Source organism: Papio anubis, chromosome 11 (assembly GCF_008728515.1).
Source record: "Papio anubis isolate 15944 chromosome 11, Panubis1.0, whole genome shotgun sequence".
NCBI lineage: Eukaryota > Metazoa > Chordata > Mammalia > Primates > Cercopithecidae > Papio > Papio anubis.
The window spans coordinates 44,394,658-44,412,381 of record NC_044986.1 but is presented as its reverse complement, the minus strand read 5'-3'; the positions used below and the strand labels follow the sequence as shown (position 1 = coordinate 44,412,381).

At 42.4% G+C, this 17,724-nt stretch overlaps 1 protein-coding gene across 1 annotated transcript; it reads left to right on the top strand.

The window, feature by feature from the left end:
• The first annotated feature begins 5,392 nt into the window (after nt 1-5,392).
• IFIT3 (interferon induced protein with tetratricopeptide repeats 3) lies at nt 5,393-17,176 on the top strand. The gene is made up of 2 exons (XM_009214941.3): nt 5,393-5,637; nt 15,187-17,176. The coding sequence occupies exons 1-2, from the start codon at nt 5,633-5,635 to the stop codon at nt 16,643-16,645; spliced, it is 1,464 nt and encodes a 487-aa protein (XP_009213205.1). The 5' UTR covers nt 5,393-5,632; the 3' UTR covers nt 16,646-17,176.
• Nucleotides 17,177-17,724: the final 548 nt, after the last annotated feature.

Here is a 17,724-nt window from a genome sequence, read left to right as displayed (position 1 = left end):
GCACATGTATGTTTATTGCGGCACTATTCACAATAGCAAAGACTTGGAACTAACCCAAATGTCCATCAATGATAGACTGGATTAAGAAAATGTGGCACATATATACCATGGAATACTATGCAGCCACAAAAAAGGATCAGTTCATGTCCTTTGTAAGGACATGGATGCAGCTGGAAACCATAATTCTCAGCAAACTATCACAAGGACAGAAAACCAAATACCACATGTTCTCACTCACAGGTAGGAATTGAACAATGAGAACACTTGGACACATGATGGGGAACATCACACACCAGAGCCTGTTGTGGGGCAGGGAGAGGGAGGAGGGATAGCATTAGGAGATATACGTAATGTAAATGATGAGTTAATGGATGCAGTACACCAAGATGGCACATGTATACATATGTAACAAACCTGCATGTTGTGCACATGTACCCTAGAACTTAAAGTATCATATAATAAAACAAAATGCAGTTTCGAGCTTGGGGTTAAGATGGTGGACTAGAAGCAACTCCTGTGCCAGGCTATCATGGAAAGGAAACAAAAGGGCTAGTGAGCATTGACCCTTCGGGCCAATCATCTGAGAAATCATGTCGGGGATTTGGGATCCTACAAGGCATAAGGGGATTGCACAGAGCAGAAAGGGGTGAAGCTAGCTACCAGCCTGTCTGGGCTCAGTATGGAGCCAGGAGAACTTCTCCAAGACTGGAAAGGGTGAGTGAGTGAGAACCCCTTAGGGGATTCACACTCTCGAGAGGGACCTGTCCAAGACTGGAAATGGGAGAATTCCCCTGAAACTCCTGCCCACCGCTCCCACCCCACCACCGTGCTTCTAGACTGAGGCAGAAAGCCACCCAGATATTTTGCAGGGCAACTCTCTAGTCCAAGGAGACTTCTGCAAGCCCTGTGCCCCTAAGAAGACCAGCACCAGCGCCACAGCCCAATAGAGGCTGCAGTCACAGTGCCCAGGAGCAGTAAGATTGCCCCACCTCAACCCCTCTCTGGATGGGACTTGGTGCCAGCTTCCAGCCTAGTGGTCCTACTTCTCTGTCTGAACTCAGCCAGTGGCCATAGCCTCCTGTTTTCCCAGGAAGTACCTGGAGGGCAAGACAGGTGACTGCATCCACCCCTGCCACTGGTAGCCAGGCAGGCAACACTTGCTGCTACATTCTTTGCAGACAATATGATTGCATACCTAGAAAACCCTGATGTCTCTACTGAAAAGCTCCTAGGTCTAATAAACAGCTTCAGCAAAGTTCCAGGATACCAAATCAACATACAAAAATGAGTAGCATTCCTATACACTAACAAAATCCAAGCCAAGAGCCAAATCAGGAAGGCAATCCATTCACAATAGTCACAAAAAGAATGAAATACCTAGAAATACAGCTAACCCAGGAGGTGAAAGATCTCTACAATGAGAATTACATAACATACTTAAAAGAAATCAGAGATGACACAAACGAATGGAAATGCTCATGGATAGGAAGGATCAATATTGCTAAAATGGCCATACTACCCAAAGCAATTTACAAATTCAATGCTGTTCCTAACAAGCTACCAATTTCAGTCTTCATAGAATTAGAAAAATCTATTTTAAAATTCTTAAAGAACAAAAGTGCTCAAATACCCAAAGCAATCCTAAGCAAAAAGAACAAAGCTGGAGGCATCATGTTACCTGACTTTGAACTATACTACAAGGCTATAGTAACCAAAATAGCATGGTACTGGTACAAAAACAGACACATAGACCAATGGAACAGAATAGAGAGCCCAGACATAAGGGTACACACCTACAACCATCTGATCTTCAACAAAGGTAACAAAAACAAGCAATGGGAAAATGACTCCCTATTCAATAAAGGGTGCTGGGACAACTGGCTAGCTGTATACAGAAGATTGAAATTGGACCCCTTCCTTACATCATATATGGAAATCAACTCAAGATGGATTAAACGTAAAACCTAAAACTATTAAAACCCTGGAAGATAACCTAGGCAATACCATTCTTGACATAGAACCTGGCGAAGATGTCATGATGAAGACACCAAAAGGAATTGCAACAAAACCAAAAATTAACAAATGGACCTAATTAAACTAAAGAGCTTCTGCATAGCAAAAGAAACTATCAACAGAGTAAACAGGCAACTGACAGAATGGGAGAAAATATCTGCAAACTATACATAACCAAAGGTCTAATATTGAGAATCTATAAGAAACTTAAGCAAATTAACAAGCAAAAAAGCAAAAAACTCCATTAAAAAGTGGGCAAAGGACATGAACAGACACTTTTTAAAAGAAGACATGCATGCAGCCAACAAAAAAATGAAAAAATATGTGGTGTTCGGTTTCTGTCCTTGTGATATTTTGCTGAGAATTATGGTTTCCAGCTTCATCCATGTCCCTGCAAAGGACACAACTCATCCTTTTTTATGGCTGCATTGTATTCCATGGTGTATATGTGCCACGTTTTCTTTATCCAGTCTATTGGGTTGCTTCCAAGTCTTTGCTATTGTGAATAGTGCTGCAATAAACATACAAACCAACACAGCACGCGTATGCCTATGTAACAAACTTGCACATCATGCACATGTACCCAAGAAATTAAAGTGTAGTAATAAAAAAAGAAAAGAAATTTCTTCCTTCAGATACCCTAAAAAAAAGAATCTGAAAAAATACTCAATATTACTAATCATTAGAAGAATGAAAATCAAAACCACAATGAGATATCATGTCATACCAGTCATACCAGTCAGAATGACTATTATTAAAAAGTCAACAAAAATAACAGATACTGGTGAGGTTACAGAGAAAAGGGAACCCTTATAAACTGCTGGTGAGAATGTAAATTAGTTCAGCCATTATGGAAAGCAATGTGGCAATTTCTCAAAGAACTTAAAACAGAAGTACCATTCAACCCAGCAATCCCATTACTGGATACACACCCAAAGGAATATAAATCATTCTGCCATAAAGACACATGCACAACCATCACAGCACTATTCACAATAGCAAAGACATGGACTCAACCTAAATGCCCATCAACAGAAGACCGGATAAGGAAAATGTGGTACATATACACCATAGAATACTAGGCAACCACAAAAAAAAAAAAAAAAAAAGAATAAGATCATGTCCTTTGCAGTAACATGAATGGAACTGGAGGCCATTATCCTAAGTAAACTAATGCAGGAAGAGAAAACAAAATACCGCATGTTCTCACTTATAAGTGAGAACTGAACATTATGGACACAAAGAGGGGAACAGACACTGGGGCCTACTTGAGGGTGAAGCATGGGAGAAAGGAGAGGACTGAAAAACTACCTATCATATACTATGCCTATTACCTGGGTGACTAAATAATCTGTACACTAAACCCTCATGACATGCAATTTACCTAAATAACAAACCTATACATGTACACCTGAACATAAAATAAAAGTTAAAAAAAAAACCTGCAATGAGATATGATCTTACCCTTGTTAAAATTGCTTATATCCAAAAGACAGGCAATAACAAATGCTGGCAAGGATGTGGAGAAAAGGGAACCCTTGTACACTGTTGGCGGGAATGTAAACTATTGTAACTACTACGGATAACAGTTTGGAGGTTCCTCAAAAAACTAAAAATAGAACTACCATATGATCTAGTAATCCCACTGCCAGGAATATATCAAAAAGAAAGGAAATCAGTACATCAAAGAGATACCTGCACTCCCATGTTTATTGCAGCACTATTCACAATAGCCAAGATTTGGAAGCAACCTGAGTGTCCATCAACAGAAGAACGGATAAAGAAAATGTGATACATTTACACAATGGAGTACTCTTCAGCCACAAAAAGAATGAGATCCTGTCATTTGCAACAACATGGATAGAACCGGAGGTCATTATAAGTGAATTATGCCAGGCGCAGAAAGACAAATTTTACATATTCTCACTTGTTTGTGGAAGCTAAAAATATTAAGACAATTGAACACATGGAGACAGAGATTAGAATGATGATTACTACAGGCTGGGAAGACTAGTAGTGGGGGAAGTGGGGATGCTTAATGGGTACAAAAATATACCTAGATAGAATTAATAAGATCTAGTGTTTGTTAGAAGAAGAAGATGACTATAGTCAACAATAATTTATTGCATATTTCAAAATAACTAAAAGAGTATAATTGGATTGTTTGTAATACAAAGAATAAATGCTTGAGGTCATTTACCCTGATGTGATTATTACTCATTGTATGCTGTATCAAATATTTCATGTACCCCATAAATATATATACCTTCTATGTGGCCACAAAAGTTTTTTAAAATAAGAATTGGCTTAAAAAATGCAGTTTCCTGGGCCCCACCCTAGACTATGGTCAGATACCTAATATCGACAGAAAAAGTCAAACTCTGTAAAACATTTGAAGAGATTTATTCTAAGCCAAATATGAGTGACCTGTGGCCTATGACACAGCCCTCAGGAGATCCTGAGAACAAGTGCTAGGCTACGACTTGGTTTTTATACATTTTAGGGAGACATAAGACATCAATCAATACATGTAAGGTATACATTGGCTAGGTCCAGAAAGGTGGGACGATTGGAAACAGGGAAGCAGGGCAGCTTCCAAGTCATAGGCAGATTCAAAGATTTTCTGATTGATGATTGGTTGAAAGAGTTATTATCAATAGAAAGGAATGTCTGGAGACATTCAGTAGAAATTCAATAGACAATCAATAGAAAGGAATGTCCGGGTTGTGGAGACCAAGATTTTATTATGCAGATGAAGCCTGCAGGTAGCAGACTTCAGAGAGAATAGGATGTAAATGTTTCTTGTAACACTTGAAAAGAGCATGTTCTGGCTGGGTGCAGTGGCTCACGCCTGTAATCCCAGCACTTTTGGAGGCCGAGGTGGGTGGATCACCTGAGGTCAGGAGTTCAAGACCAGCCTGACCAACATGGTGAAACACCATCTCTACTGAAAATACAAAAATTAGCTGGGCGTGGTGGTGGGCGCCTCTAATCCCAGCTACTCGGGAGGCTGAGGCAAAAGAATCACTTGAACCCAGAAGGCAGAGGTTGCAGTAAGCTGAGATCATGCCACTGCATTCCAGCCTGGGCAACAAAGTAAGACCCTGTCTCAAAAAAAAAAAAAAAAAAAAAAAAGAGTGTGTTCTATTAGTAATTCTAAAAGGAAAAAGGGTGTAATGAGGTATATCCAGCTTCCCCTTCCCATCAGTTTTCAGGTTAACTTTGGAATGCCGTTGGCCAAAAGCAGGGGTCCAGTCGCGTGGTTGGTGAGTATGGCCTTAGAATTTAATTTTTTGATTTACATTAGGAATACTTCCACATTCTCTCAAACCAATTTTAGTCATGGTTTTGAACAATGTACTCTGGCTCACCCGTTGCAGGTCTCAAGCTGTTAGGTTTCATTTTCCTCCTCCTGACGATTTTAAATTAGTTTCACTTTCCAGTTTCCTCTTCCTTCCCCTAAAAGCAGTTACTCAAAACATCAGCTGATGCGTGCCCTACTCTCCCACCCCTTTATGTAGTTCCTTCAGTATTTACTTGAGGCAGACAGGAAGACTTCTGAAGAACAAATCAGCCTGGTTACCAGCTTTTTGGAACAGCAGAGACGCAGAGAGCAGTCATGAGGTCAGTGAAATAAAAATGCAGAATCATGCTTGTTATTGAGTGCAAATTGTAAGTTGAGCTTCTTACTGTGCAGGCACATTCCTGAATTGTCCTGATGTTTATAGATTCAATATGTCTTTATCAGTCTGAGCATTTATAAGATGTTTGAGGGTTTTTTCCCTGTGGCTTTTTTTGGTGTATACACAGGCTCCTTAAGTTTCTGGAACTGTTCCCTATGGAACTATATACGAGGGAGGCAGAGTGGGGAATGCATCAGCTCATGTTTCCTCCCTGTGTGCAGCTATTCCCTGTGATGAGAGGAAGGCTTGGCAGGAGCAGTGTATTTCACTCAGCCACAAACTTTGCTGATTCAAGGGTAGACCTAAGGGAATTACTCTTCTGGGGCTTTTCTGTTACTGTCATTTTGCTTGAAAAGATTAAGTCACAGGCGTTTTTTCTTGTAATTTTAAAAGGAGGAATTTATTTTCAACAGATACTGTGAAAGATATAATCAATACCACAGACCCACTCATGAAGAGGGCAATTTTGCCCTGAAACGTTGCATTACTTTAAGGTGGGAAGTGCAAGAAACAATTCTTACAAAGGACCGTTTTTGTCATTTCTTATATAAAAACAAACCCAAAGTTTAGCACTTATTTTTATTGATGTAGTGAATGCTGGTCAGCAGCAGAAAAGAATTTCTCCTCAAAAGTGTAATGACCTAATCTCTTATCTAAAACTGTTCTAATCTCTAATGATGGAAAGCAAATCAGTGGTTGCCTGGAGATGGTGGGGATTGAGTAGGAAGGCTCCCAAAAGAATCTTTTGGAATCATAGGAATAGTCTACAGGGAGGTAGTGGTGGTGGCTACATAAGCATAAACATTTATCAAAACTCATCAGACTATACACTGAAAATGGGTGCATCTTATTGTATATAAAGTATTATCTCAGTAAACTTGATTTTTAAATATATATGTTGACCTCCTGGAGTTCTTCAGGGGATAGCACGTCAGGGAGAACTAAGAGAAAAGGATGCCTTTCCCACCAAGCATTTCCAGGGAAGGAGTGAGGAAGTGATTGCCAGGGAGGGAAGACCCCATCAACCATTTAGGGGGACAGAAAAGGAAAACTGGATTCCCTACCCTCTGCCCCAAGGACTTGAAGATGCTCTGCAATGTCATGTTTGGGGATGAAATGGGTAAGAGGAATTCACTGCCAAATACCTCAGGCTAACCCTTTTATATAGAATAAGTTCCTGGTCAAGAGCGATGTTAATTGTGTCTGTGTGAGTGGGGTTGACCAGAAGCCAGGCACTACCCAGCATCTTAGTAAGCAGCTTACAGGAAAGGTTTTGCAGGGTCCTGTCTTTAGGTGTGTCTATAGCCACTGACCTGAGGAGGTCTGAGGGGGACTCTCTGAACTATGCTGGACTCAGGTTCACATCAAGGTGCTCCTATTTCCAGAGGCTGTAGGAACAGGAAGAGGTTGGGCTGCTCCTCTCCAGCAGTGCTAAAAATTTCCAAATGGGAAAATCACCTGGAGAACTCGCTGGCACATGCCAGCTGATGGGCATCCTCCTCTGCCCCATCCACCGAGGAACTCTGTTGCCCCCTTTATACACTCACAAATTCACTTAAAATTATAACACAAATATATTAATACCAGCAATCATGGTGGTAACATTTCTTTGTGATATGTAGTTAGTGGGCACTGTGTTAAACGCTTTTTATGCATGACCTCATATCACCCTTCCAACAGCCCTAGAAGTAAGAGCTATTATTTCCATTATTAGCCTCATTTTCTAGATGACCAAAATGGGGCTTAGAAGGGCAAATTACTTGCCCAAGACATCAGGTAGAGAGCAGGTGTCAGAGGAGAGTCATTAATGGAGGCGCCAAACTCTAATGCTGATCATCTGACTCTATGCCCAATGGTCAAAAGGTGAAAGATCTTAATGCTTTCAACTATGCTCACTTTAAAGAGGGGCCCAGGGATGGGCTTCCTATCTGGAGAGATTGGGCCAGTCTTTGATGGTTACCCACCCCTTAGAGTGGTCAAAGCCATAAGAGCTGAACCCAGATCTTGGAGAAGGGTGAAAGTGGTTCTCCCCAGGGCATAATTTTCTATCAATTGGATGGAGGGAAAAAGGAAATTCATCCCAGGGCATTTTAAGGATAAGAGAATGAGGTTCAGTGATGTGACTCAAGAAATATCCCAGAACTAAGTAAAGAGGTCACTGAAATCCAGGTGTCCTGTGGTTTTCTTCCCTTCACTCAAGCTTGTCTGATAATGCTTCTTAATTCACCACATTAGCTCCACAAATGAAGGGGAAAACTGCTTTTAAAAATACGTCTACAACAGCACTTCTCAGAATGTGGTACAGGAGCTCCTGCCACTGAATTTCCAAGGCACTTGTGAAAACACAGGTTTCTAAGCTCACATCAGATTCATTGCATCAGAGTCTCTGGGAGTAGGACCATATAATTAGTACTGTCAACATACAATAATCAGAAGGCTCAGGATCCAGTTAAAAGAGTTTATTCCAGCAAAAAGTTGAGGGCGGCAATCCCAGGAGTAGAGCTACACCCAAGAATGGTGAACAACATTCCCAGTGTAGAGAAAAATGAGGACTGTTTACATAGGCAAAGACAGAGGTGTTGAACAGAATGACAGCTTCTGTTGTTGTTGTTGTTTTTGAGACAGAGTCTTACTCTGTCACCCAGGCTGGAGTGCAGTGGCCCAGTCATGGCTCACTGCAGCCTCAGACTCCTGGGTTCAAGGGATTCTTCCACCCAGCCTCCCAAGTAGCTGGGAGTATAGGAGCACACCACTACGCCTGGTTAATTTTTTGTATTTTAGTAGAGATAGGGTTTTGCCATGTTGGTAAGGTTGGTCTTGAATTCCTAACCTTAAGTGATGCACCCACCTTGGCCTCCCAAAATGCTGGGATTACAGGCATGAGCCACCGTGCCTGGCCAACATCTTCCATACAGAGGAAACATACAGATATACAATTTGATTGGCTACTATTGATTATAGTCCAAGGGAATTGCTTAATATTCTTTTGCAAAGAGGTAACACGGCTGGCCACAGTGGCTCACGCCCATAAGTCCAACACTTTGGGAGGAAGAGGAGGGCAGATGCTTGAGCTCAGGAGTTGGAGACCAGCCTGGGCAACATAGTGAGACCCCATTTCTACTAAAAATACAAAAATCAACCAGGCGTGGTGGCATGTGCCTATAGTCTCATCGACTGGAGAGGCTGAGGTGGGAGGATCGCTTGAGCCTGGGAGGCAGAGGTTGCAGTAAGCTGAGATCGTACTACTGCACTCCAGCCTGGATGACAGAGTGAGATCCTGTCTCTAAAAAAAAAAAAAAAAAAAAAAAGTAACAATCAGAAGGGTCTCTGTTTCCATAACATGAGGTCTAGGTTTTAATAAAGACTAGGTTGTCTGAGGCCGGGCACGGTGGTGCACGGCTATAATCCCAGCACTTTGGGAGGCTGAGGCGGGCAGGTCACGAGGTCAGGAGTTCGAGACCAGCCTGACCAACATGGTGAAACCCTGCCTCTACTAAAAATACAAAAATTATCCAGGCATGGTGGTGCATGCCTGTAATCCTAGCTACTCAGGAGGCTGAGGCAGGAGAATCACTTGAACCCAAGAGGGAGAAGTTGCAGTGAGACTTGTGAGTCTGGTTAATGTGTAACCTCTCACCACACAGGTCAGGGAGCAACAGTCATGCATCTGAGAAAAAAACCAGTCACATTACGTGAGTCAGTTTTCAGGGCTTAACTTTGCCTCTTGACATAATACATTTGGAAGCTTTTAAAATTTTATTTTCTTTTTACAGTGCATTTTTACAACTTTCAAACTACAGTTTTCCAAATCTGTCTGGAACATATTCCTGGCACGAGTCAGCTCAGTTCTTACAGATTCTGTTTCAGTTTCCCTTCAAGAAGGATCTTGATAGGGTTCCATCAGTTTCACTTTCCTTTCGCCTTTCATAAAAGCACAGACCTAACAGCAGCCTGGTTAGAAACCTCTTCAGCATTTGCTTGGAATCAATAAGCTAAAAACAAAATCAACTGGGACCCCAGCTTTTCAGAACTGCAGGGAAACAACCATCATGAGGTAAATAGTCCCTGCTTCTCTGATAGGAAACAGAATTTCTTAGGTACAACTTGCTGACTTACGCTATTTCAGTGTTTGCTTAGGGATGAAATATGCGTTTATCTAATTCAAGCATAAATCTGCCTTACCCATTTGTGCATTTTTATTTCTGTAGCTTTTTGTGATGTATAGAGTCAGGCAGCCAAAGGACGCAGGGAAAGGGGAGCTGGGAGCTGGGAAGGGACGGGGCATGTTGAGAGATCCTAGAGAGCTCGTGCTTATATCCTTTCAGGCAAAATCGGGTCAGTGAAAGTTGAGGCCTGGAAGGAAGTTACTGGAGGTCCGGGTTCATCTTTTGTTTCTTATATTTAGAAAGCCTAAGTCAGAGGTTTGTGGGTTTTGTTGTGCTTGTGGTTATTTTAAAACTATGCTTGCTTCTCAGCAAATGTGTCAATGATTAATTCAGCACTGCGAAATTCCAATTTATGTTGAGGTCACTTTTACCTTGAAATGCACTTTTTCATAATTGGGAGATATGTCTACCTGAGTTGTCTGTCCTCTAGGAGGTCTAGTGACCTGCTAAGCCTCCCATGTGATCAACGAACAGGGAGAAAGTGTTGCTTGCAGTCTCTCAAACTGTGGTTTGCGAGTGGCATGAATCATATCAACCTGAGTCTTATGATAGAATGCAAATTTCTAGGTACTGCATTCTGAAATCCTGATTGAGTAAAACAGAAATAAGGTCCAGAAACAAACACATATTTAAAGAGGACCACAAGTACTTCATAGGCACACTGAATGGCTTATAGAAGAAATGTCCATCTCCAAATCCTCTCTTCCTTAAACGCATACAAGGCTTCCTGCGTTGTATGTGTGTACATGTGAAGGAGGAAACCCAAGAGTCAGGAGTGGGGAGGGGTGGGAAGAACGTTGAAATAAAGCAAAGCTTGTGCCTGGGCACAGTGGCTAAGCCTGATAATCCCGGCACTTTAGGAGGCTGAGGCAGGAGGATTGTTTGAGACCAGGAGGTCGAGACCAGTCTTGGCAACAAAGTGAGACCTACAAAAAAACAAAAATAAAAATGAAGCAAAGCTTGCCTGTTTAAGGGGTATTTTAAGTATGGGAAACTGGCGATTGGAAATCACTGCTAAAAACGGAAGTCTTCCCAGAGCCTTGCTGCTCACAGTGTGGTCTGAATCTGAGATCCCCCGGGAAGTTCTAAGACAGGCAACATCCCAGCTTATCTGAATCCAGATCTGCATTTTAAAAAGATTCCCAGGTGTTTGCGTCCATAAGTACATTAAAGGTTGAGAAGCCCAGCTCTGGAGAGTTCCTTCACTTGCTTTCTAAAGTGAGGGACTCCTTGGATTGGGCCTGTTCTGACCAACCAACTGAGCATAGGTCTGCTGGGGTTCCTTCACGTAGTCAGTTGGAGCATAACCAGCACATGTGCGGGACAAGCTGCACATGTGCAGACAAGAGTGGGGAAATCCCCACTCTTACCACTTCAAGATGGCCACTTTCTGAAAATTTCAAGATTCTACTCTAGTAATGGCTTTGACCGGGAAGGAGATGTGGTATCTACCCTGGAGTCTGTGAGCAAGACAGGCGATCACGATCTGGGTTAGGTGAGAGACTGTAACTATGTTGATTCTGGGGATTTCCTGAGGACTAGCAGCACTAACTTTAACTGCTTTAGTAAGCGAAATTTCATGTCTGCAATCCGGTGTCATGGGAAATCTCTTTCTGCACCCGAGGGAATCCTATCTCCCTAAGGTCCCTAAGGTCTTCTACTAGATGCAGATCTAGTAGAGTCTTCTACTAGATGCAGATAGGACTGGCATTTTACTCCCCACATTTCATCTGAACCTAGCTTTTTTTTTTTTTTTTTTTTGAGACGGAGTCTCGCGCTGTGGCCCAGGCTGGAGTGCAGTGGCGCGACCTCGGCTCACTGCAAGCTCCGCCTCCCGGGTTCACGCCATTCTCCTGCCTCAGCCTCCCGAGTAGCTGGGACCACAGGCGCCCACCACCGCGCCCGGCTAATTTTTTGTACCTTTTTAGTAGAGACGGGGTTTCACCGTGGTCTCGATCTCCTGACCTTGTGATCCGCCCGCCTCGGCCTCCCAAAGTGCTGGGATTACAGGCGTGAGCCACCGCGCCCGGCTTTTTTTTTTTTTTTTTGAGACGGAGTTTTGCTCTTTCGCCCAGGCTGGAGTGCAGTGGCCCGATCTCGGCTCACTGCAACCTCCGCCTTCCGGTTTCAAGCAATTTTCCTGCCTCAGCTTCCTGAGTAACTGGGATTACAGGCGCCCGCCACCACGCTCGGCTAATTTTTGTATTTTTAATAGAGACGGGGTTTCATCATGTTAGCCAGGCTGGTCTCGAACTCCTGACCTCAAGATCGAACCCCCTCCCAGCCTCCCAAAATGTTGGGATTACAAGCGTAAGCCACTGCACCCGGCCACCTAGCTGTTCTTTACCAAGTGACTGTAGTCATCATCCCACCTGCCTGCTTGTATTTCTTTAAATATCTGCATTAATTACTATTAACTAACTTATTTATACATATAAGAAGTATTCAGAATAACTTTCAAAAACGCATATGAGAAATTATTAAGTGAGGAAACCTTGGCAAATGGAGTATTTGTTTTAAGAGGGCAATAGTATTATAATGCAAACCTCCTGACCTCTGGCTCTAGGGTTCATGTTTCTTCTTATCAAGGTCTTAGGGCTTCCAGTCCAATATATTTTGCTCCAAATTTTACTTCAAGGAGAGAGCAAGTATCAAATACCTCATCAAATTGGAAACTTTAGGGAGTAAGGTTTAGGAAAAATCAAGAGAATCAAGGGACCTGAATTCCAATTTTCAGTGCGTTTTATAATCATAAAGTCATATGAGTGGTTGGCTATCTTCCTGAATAAATAGCTCCATGTTATCATTAAATGTCTCAGCCTGGCCAACTCTGGCATTGGTAAAGCATTGGTGGGGATGGAATATCCCTGAGAGATCCGTATTCAGAGCTCTTTCACAAGTCCAGAAATGTTCAGTGTGCTTTTCGGCTTGTCCAACACTTTCTTGAGCAATTGATACCTTCTGAAGTTGATACATGACAGGGTGGAAATATATTTCATCTTAGAGGGAGAATCTTGAGCTATAAGTGCTTAAAATTTAGTTTGGTAAGATCCCTGGTGCATTGATATGTTGAAGCCCTCTGCCCTCCAAATAAAAAAAAAATAGAGAGAGAGAGATAGTGTCATCAGAGTTGCAAGGTGGTTTCTGGTTTCATTGAGGCAAACACAACCAATGTCACTTGTCATTCTGCAGGTCCACTGTATACTCTCTATTAATCACTGGAGTGTTCAGCTGTTATTTTCAGGCACCTATATGTACCTACAAATCTGCAGAGACATTCTATTGATCGGAGACTCACCCTTTCTCTCCTTTCTCCTTCTAACCTTCCTAATTCACCCATCTGCAAAGTTAACTCTTGTTTCCATGACTTTATTATGATTTAGTGGCATAACAGATATAAGCAGAGTTGTTCAATTATCATCATTATAACTTACTCTTGGTATTCATTTTTTAAATAATTGCTAACTTGACTTTTGACTTGTAGTCCTTCATACAGGGTAGTTAGAATCCCCAGGTGAAGCCAAATTGAAAACCCCTAGGGCCAGGTGTGGTGGCTCACACCTGTAATCCCAACACTTTGGGATGTCAAGGCAGAAGGATTGCTTGAGACCAGAAGTTTGAGACCACTCTGGGCAATATAGTGAGACCCTGTCTCTACAAGAAAAGGAAGGAAGCAAGGAAAGAAGGAAATGCATCTTTTTACTTACAATGTTTTCAATTTATGATGAGTTTATCAGGATGTAACCCCATCATAAGTCAAGGAACATCTATATATAAAGAGATTTATTATGAGGAATTGGTTCACCTAATTATGGAGACTGGTAAATCCCATAATCTGTTGTCTGCAAGCTGGAGACCAAGGAAAGTTGATAGTGTAGTCCCAGTCCAAGTCTAAAAGCCTGAGAACCAGGCAAGCCAATGGTGAAAGTTCTAGTCCAAGTCTAGTCCAAGGGCAGAAAAAGATCAATGTGCTAGCTCAAGTATCGGGAGAACCCACTCCCGATGTTTAACATGGGTTCTTTTCTATTTCCTAAGTGTCTCGGCTGGGTTGAGAAATAAAGGGAAAGAGAGAAATTTAAAGCTGGGTGTCTGGGGGAGACATCACATGTCGGCAGGATCCGTGATGTTCCCCAAGCCGTAAAACCAGCAAGTTTTTATTGGCGATTTTCAAAAGGGGAGAGAGTTCACGAATGGGGTATGGGTCACAGAAATCACATACTTCACAAGGTAATAAAATATCACAAAGCAAATGGAGGCAGGACGAGATCACAGGACCACCGGATGAGGTGAAATTAGAATTACTAATGAAGTTTCGGGCACGCATTGTCATTGATAACATCTTATCAGGAAACAGGGTTTGAGAGCTGGTAACCTGTCTGACCAGAATTTATTAGGTAGGAATTTTCCCATCCTAGGAGACCGGGGCTTATTTCATCCCATTGGCTTCAACCATAAAAGACGGGACACCTTAAAAAGGGGTCGTCTCTAGGCCTACTTTCAGGGTGCATTCTCTTTCTTGGGGATGTTCCTTGCTGAGAAAAAGAATTCAGGGATATTTCTCCTATTTGCTTATGAAAGAGGAGGAATATAGCTCTGTTCCGTCCGGATCACCGGCGGCCAGTTCAAAGTTACCTCTCTTGTTCCCTGAACATCGCTGTTATCCTGTTCTTTTTTAAAGACGCCCACATTTCATATTCAAACACATGCTCTTCAAACAATTTGTGCAGTTGACACAATCACAGGGTCCTGAGGCTACATTCATCCTCCTCAGCTTACAAAGAAGATGACGGGATTAAGAGATAAGTAAAGACAGGTATAGGAAATCACAAGGATATTCATTGGGGAAGTGATAAGTGTCTATGAAATCTTCACAATTTATGTTCAGAGATTACAGTAAAGACAGGTGTAAGAAATTATAAAAGTATTAATTTGGGGAACTAATAAATGTCCATGAAATCTTCACAATTTATGTTCTTCTGCCGCGGCTTCAGCTGGTCCCTCCGTTCGGGGTTCCTGACTTCCCGCAACACTCAAGCAGTCGGGCGGAGGGAGAATTCTCCCTTCCTCTGCCTTTTTGTTCTATTAACGCCCTCAACAGAATGGAGACGCCCACCCATGCTGGGGAGAGCAATCTGCTCTACTCAGTCCACTAATTCACAGGTTCATGTCTTCCAGAAACAACCTCACATACACACCTAGAAATAATGTTGGACCACATATCTGGGCATCCTGTGGCCCAGTTCAATTGACATATAAAATTAATGATCACAGGGTGCAGTGCTTGGCAGTGTACATCACAGTGACCATGTTTATTTTCTCCACAGTGAGGTCACCAAGAATTCCCTGGAGCAAATCCTTCCACAACTGAAATGCCATTTCACCTGGAACTTATTCAAGGAAGAAAGTGTCTCAAGGGATCTGGAAGACAGAGTGTGTAACCAGATTGAATTTTTAAATACTGAGTTCAAAGCTACAATGTACAACTTGTTGGCCTACATAAAACACCTAGATGGTAAAAACGAGGCAGCCCTGGAATGCTTAAGGCAAGCTGAAGAGTTAATCCAGCAAGAGCATGCTGACCAAGCAGAAATCAGAAGTCTAGTCACTTGGGGAAACTATGCCTGGGTCTACTATCACTTGGGCAGACTCTCAGATGCTCAGATTTATGTAGACAAGGTAAAACAAACCTGCAAGAAATTTTCAAATCCATACAGTATTGAGTATCCTGAACTTGACTGTGAGGAAGGGTGGACACAACTGAAGTGTGGAAGAAATGAAAGGGCGAAGGTGTGTTTTGAGAAGGCTCTGGAAGAAAAACCTAACAACCCAGAATTCTCCTCTGGACTGGCAATTGCGATGTACCATCTGGATAATAACCCAGAGAAACAGTTCTCTACTGATGTTTTGAAACAGGCCATTGAGCTGAGTCCTGATAACCAGTATGTCAAGGTTCTCTTGGGCCTCAAACTGCAGAAGATGAATAAAGAAGCCGAAGGAGAGCAGTTGGTTGAAGAAGCCTTGGAAAAGGCTCCTTGCCAAACAGATGTCCTCCGCAGTGCAGCCAAATTTTACAGAAGAAAAGGTGACCTAGACAAAGCTATTGAACTGTTTCAACGGGCATTGGAATCCACACCAAACAATGGCTACCTCTATCACCAGATTGGGTGCTGCTACAAGGCAAAAGTAAGGCAAATGCAGAATACAGGAGAATCTGAAACTAGTGGAAATAAAGAGAAGATTGAAGCACTAAAGCAATATGCTATGGACTATTCGAATAAAGCTCTTGAGAAGGGACTGAATCCTCTGGATGCGTACTCCGACCTTGCTGAGTTCCTGGAGGCAGAATGTTATCAGACACCATTCAGTAAGGAAGACCCTGATGCTGAGAAGCAACAATCCCATCAGCACTATTGCAACCTTCAGAAATATAACGGGAAGTCTGAAGACACTGCTCTCCAACGTGGTTTAGAGGGTTTGTCCATAAGCAAAAAATCAACTGAGAAGGAAGAGATCAAAGACCAACCACAGAATGTATCTGAAAATCTGCTTCCACAAAATGCACCGAATTATTGGTATCATCAAGGATTAATTCATAAGCAGAATGGAGATCTGCTGCAAGCAGTCAAATGTTATGAGAAGGAACTGGGCCGCCTGCTAAGGAATGCCCCTTCAGGCATAGGCAGTTTTTTCCTGTCAGCATCTGAGCTTGAGGATGGCAGTGAGGAAATGGGCCAGGACGCAGTCAGCTCCAATCCTAGAGAGCTCGTCTCTAACTCAGAGTAACTGAATTGAGACAGAGGAGGAAAACAGAGCATCAGAAGCCTAAAATGATGGTTGTGAAGGGTAGGAAGATAGGAAGACAGGGGGCCCCAGCTTGGGGTTGCTGAGCAGGGAAGTTTTGCATGTTGCTTTAAAGTACATTTTTAAAGAATTGTTTCGCATGTTCATTATAGTTAATTAAAGTTATGTAGTCAGAAGGTCTGATAACTAATCACTGGTAGCAATAAATGCTTCAGGCCCACATGTTGCTGATTAGTTCTGAATTTTCATTCAGTTCACCATATAACCCTCATTCCAGCCCTTCCTGCCAAGAGTCATAATTGGTGACTGCTTAACAACAAAATTTGCAGTCTCATCTCATTTTCATCTAGCCTTCTGGACCTCAAAGATTAACTTTTGACTAACCCTGGAGTATCTCTTGTCTCACTTATGGCTTCAGCCTTGTATTTATATGTATTCTTGATAGCAATACTGTAATCAATGTGTATTCTTGATAGCAATGCTACAATAAATCCATACATTTCAACTCTGTTAGAATAGAAGTAATTGTGTGGTTTGTGTATGGGACTATGACAGTAACATTAATTCCCAAAGTTTCTCCTACTAGGAACAGTGGGTAATTGCTAAGCCACACTGTACAATTCTCAACATGTCCATTTGAGCCCCTCCCTCAGAATGAACACCCTCCCCGTGCAGCCAGCTTATCCTTACATTGTAGGAACTATGATTCTCTTTCCAGCCTAGGAGCCCCAGCTAAGCCCCGTGCCCTGTTAGCAGCTGCTGCTGTTGACAGGGTTGCTGTGAGCCCAGGAATACCTGGGCAAATGGCTCCCTGAGAGTGTGAGGGACACCAGTATGAGGCTGGCCAAAAGGGCAGAGATCCATCCAGGTCTACAGCAGTCCCTTTCAAACTGCCAGCGTGTGACATGGTGAGCTCCATTTTGTTCAGGTTAAAGTCAGACCTGGACAGCAAGGGTCTCTTAAACACATGGGGAATAGTCTCCCTGGACTTTTAAGATTTTCATCTGCAGTTCATTTTTAATTCATTCATGAATGTAATATCTAGTGACAAGGGTGTCAAC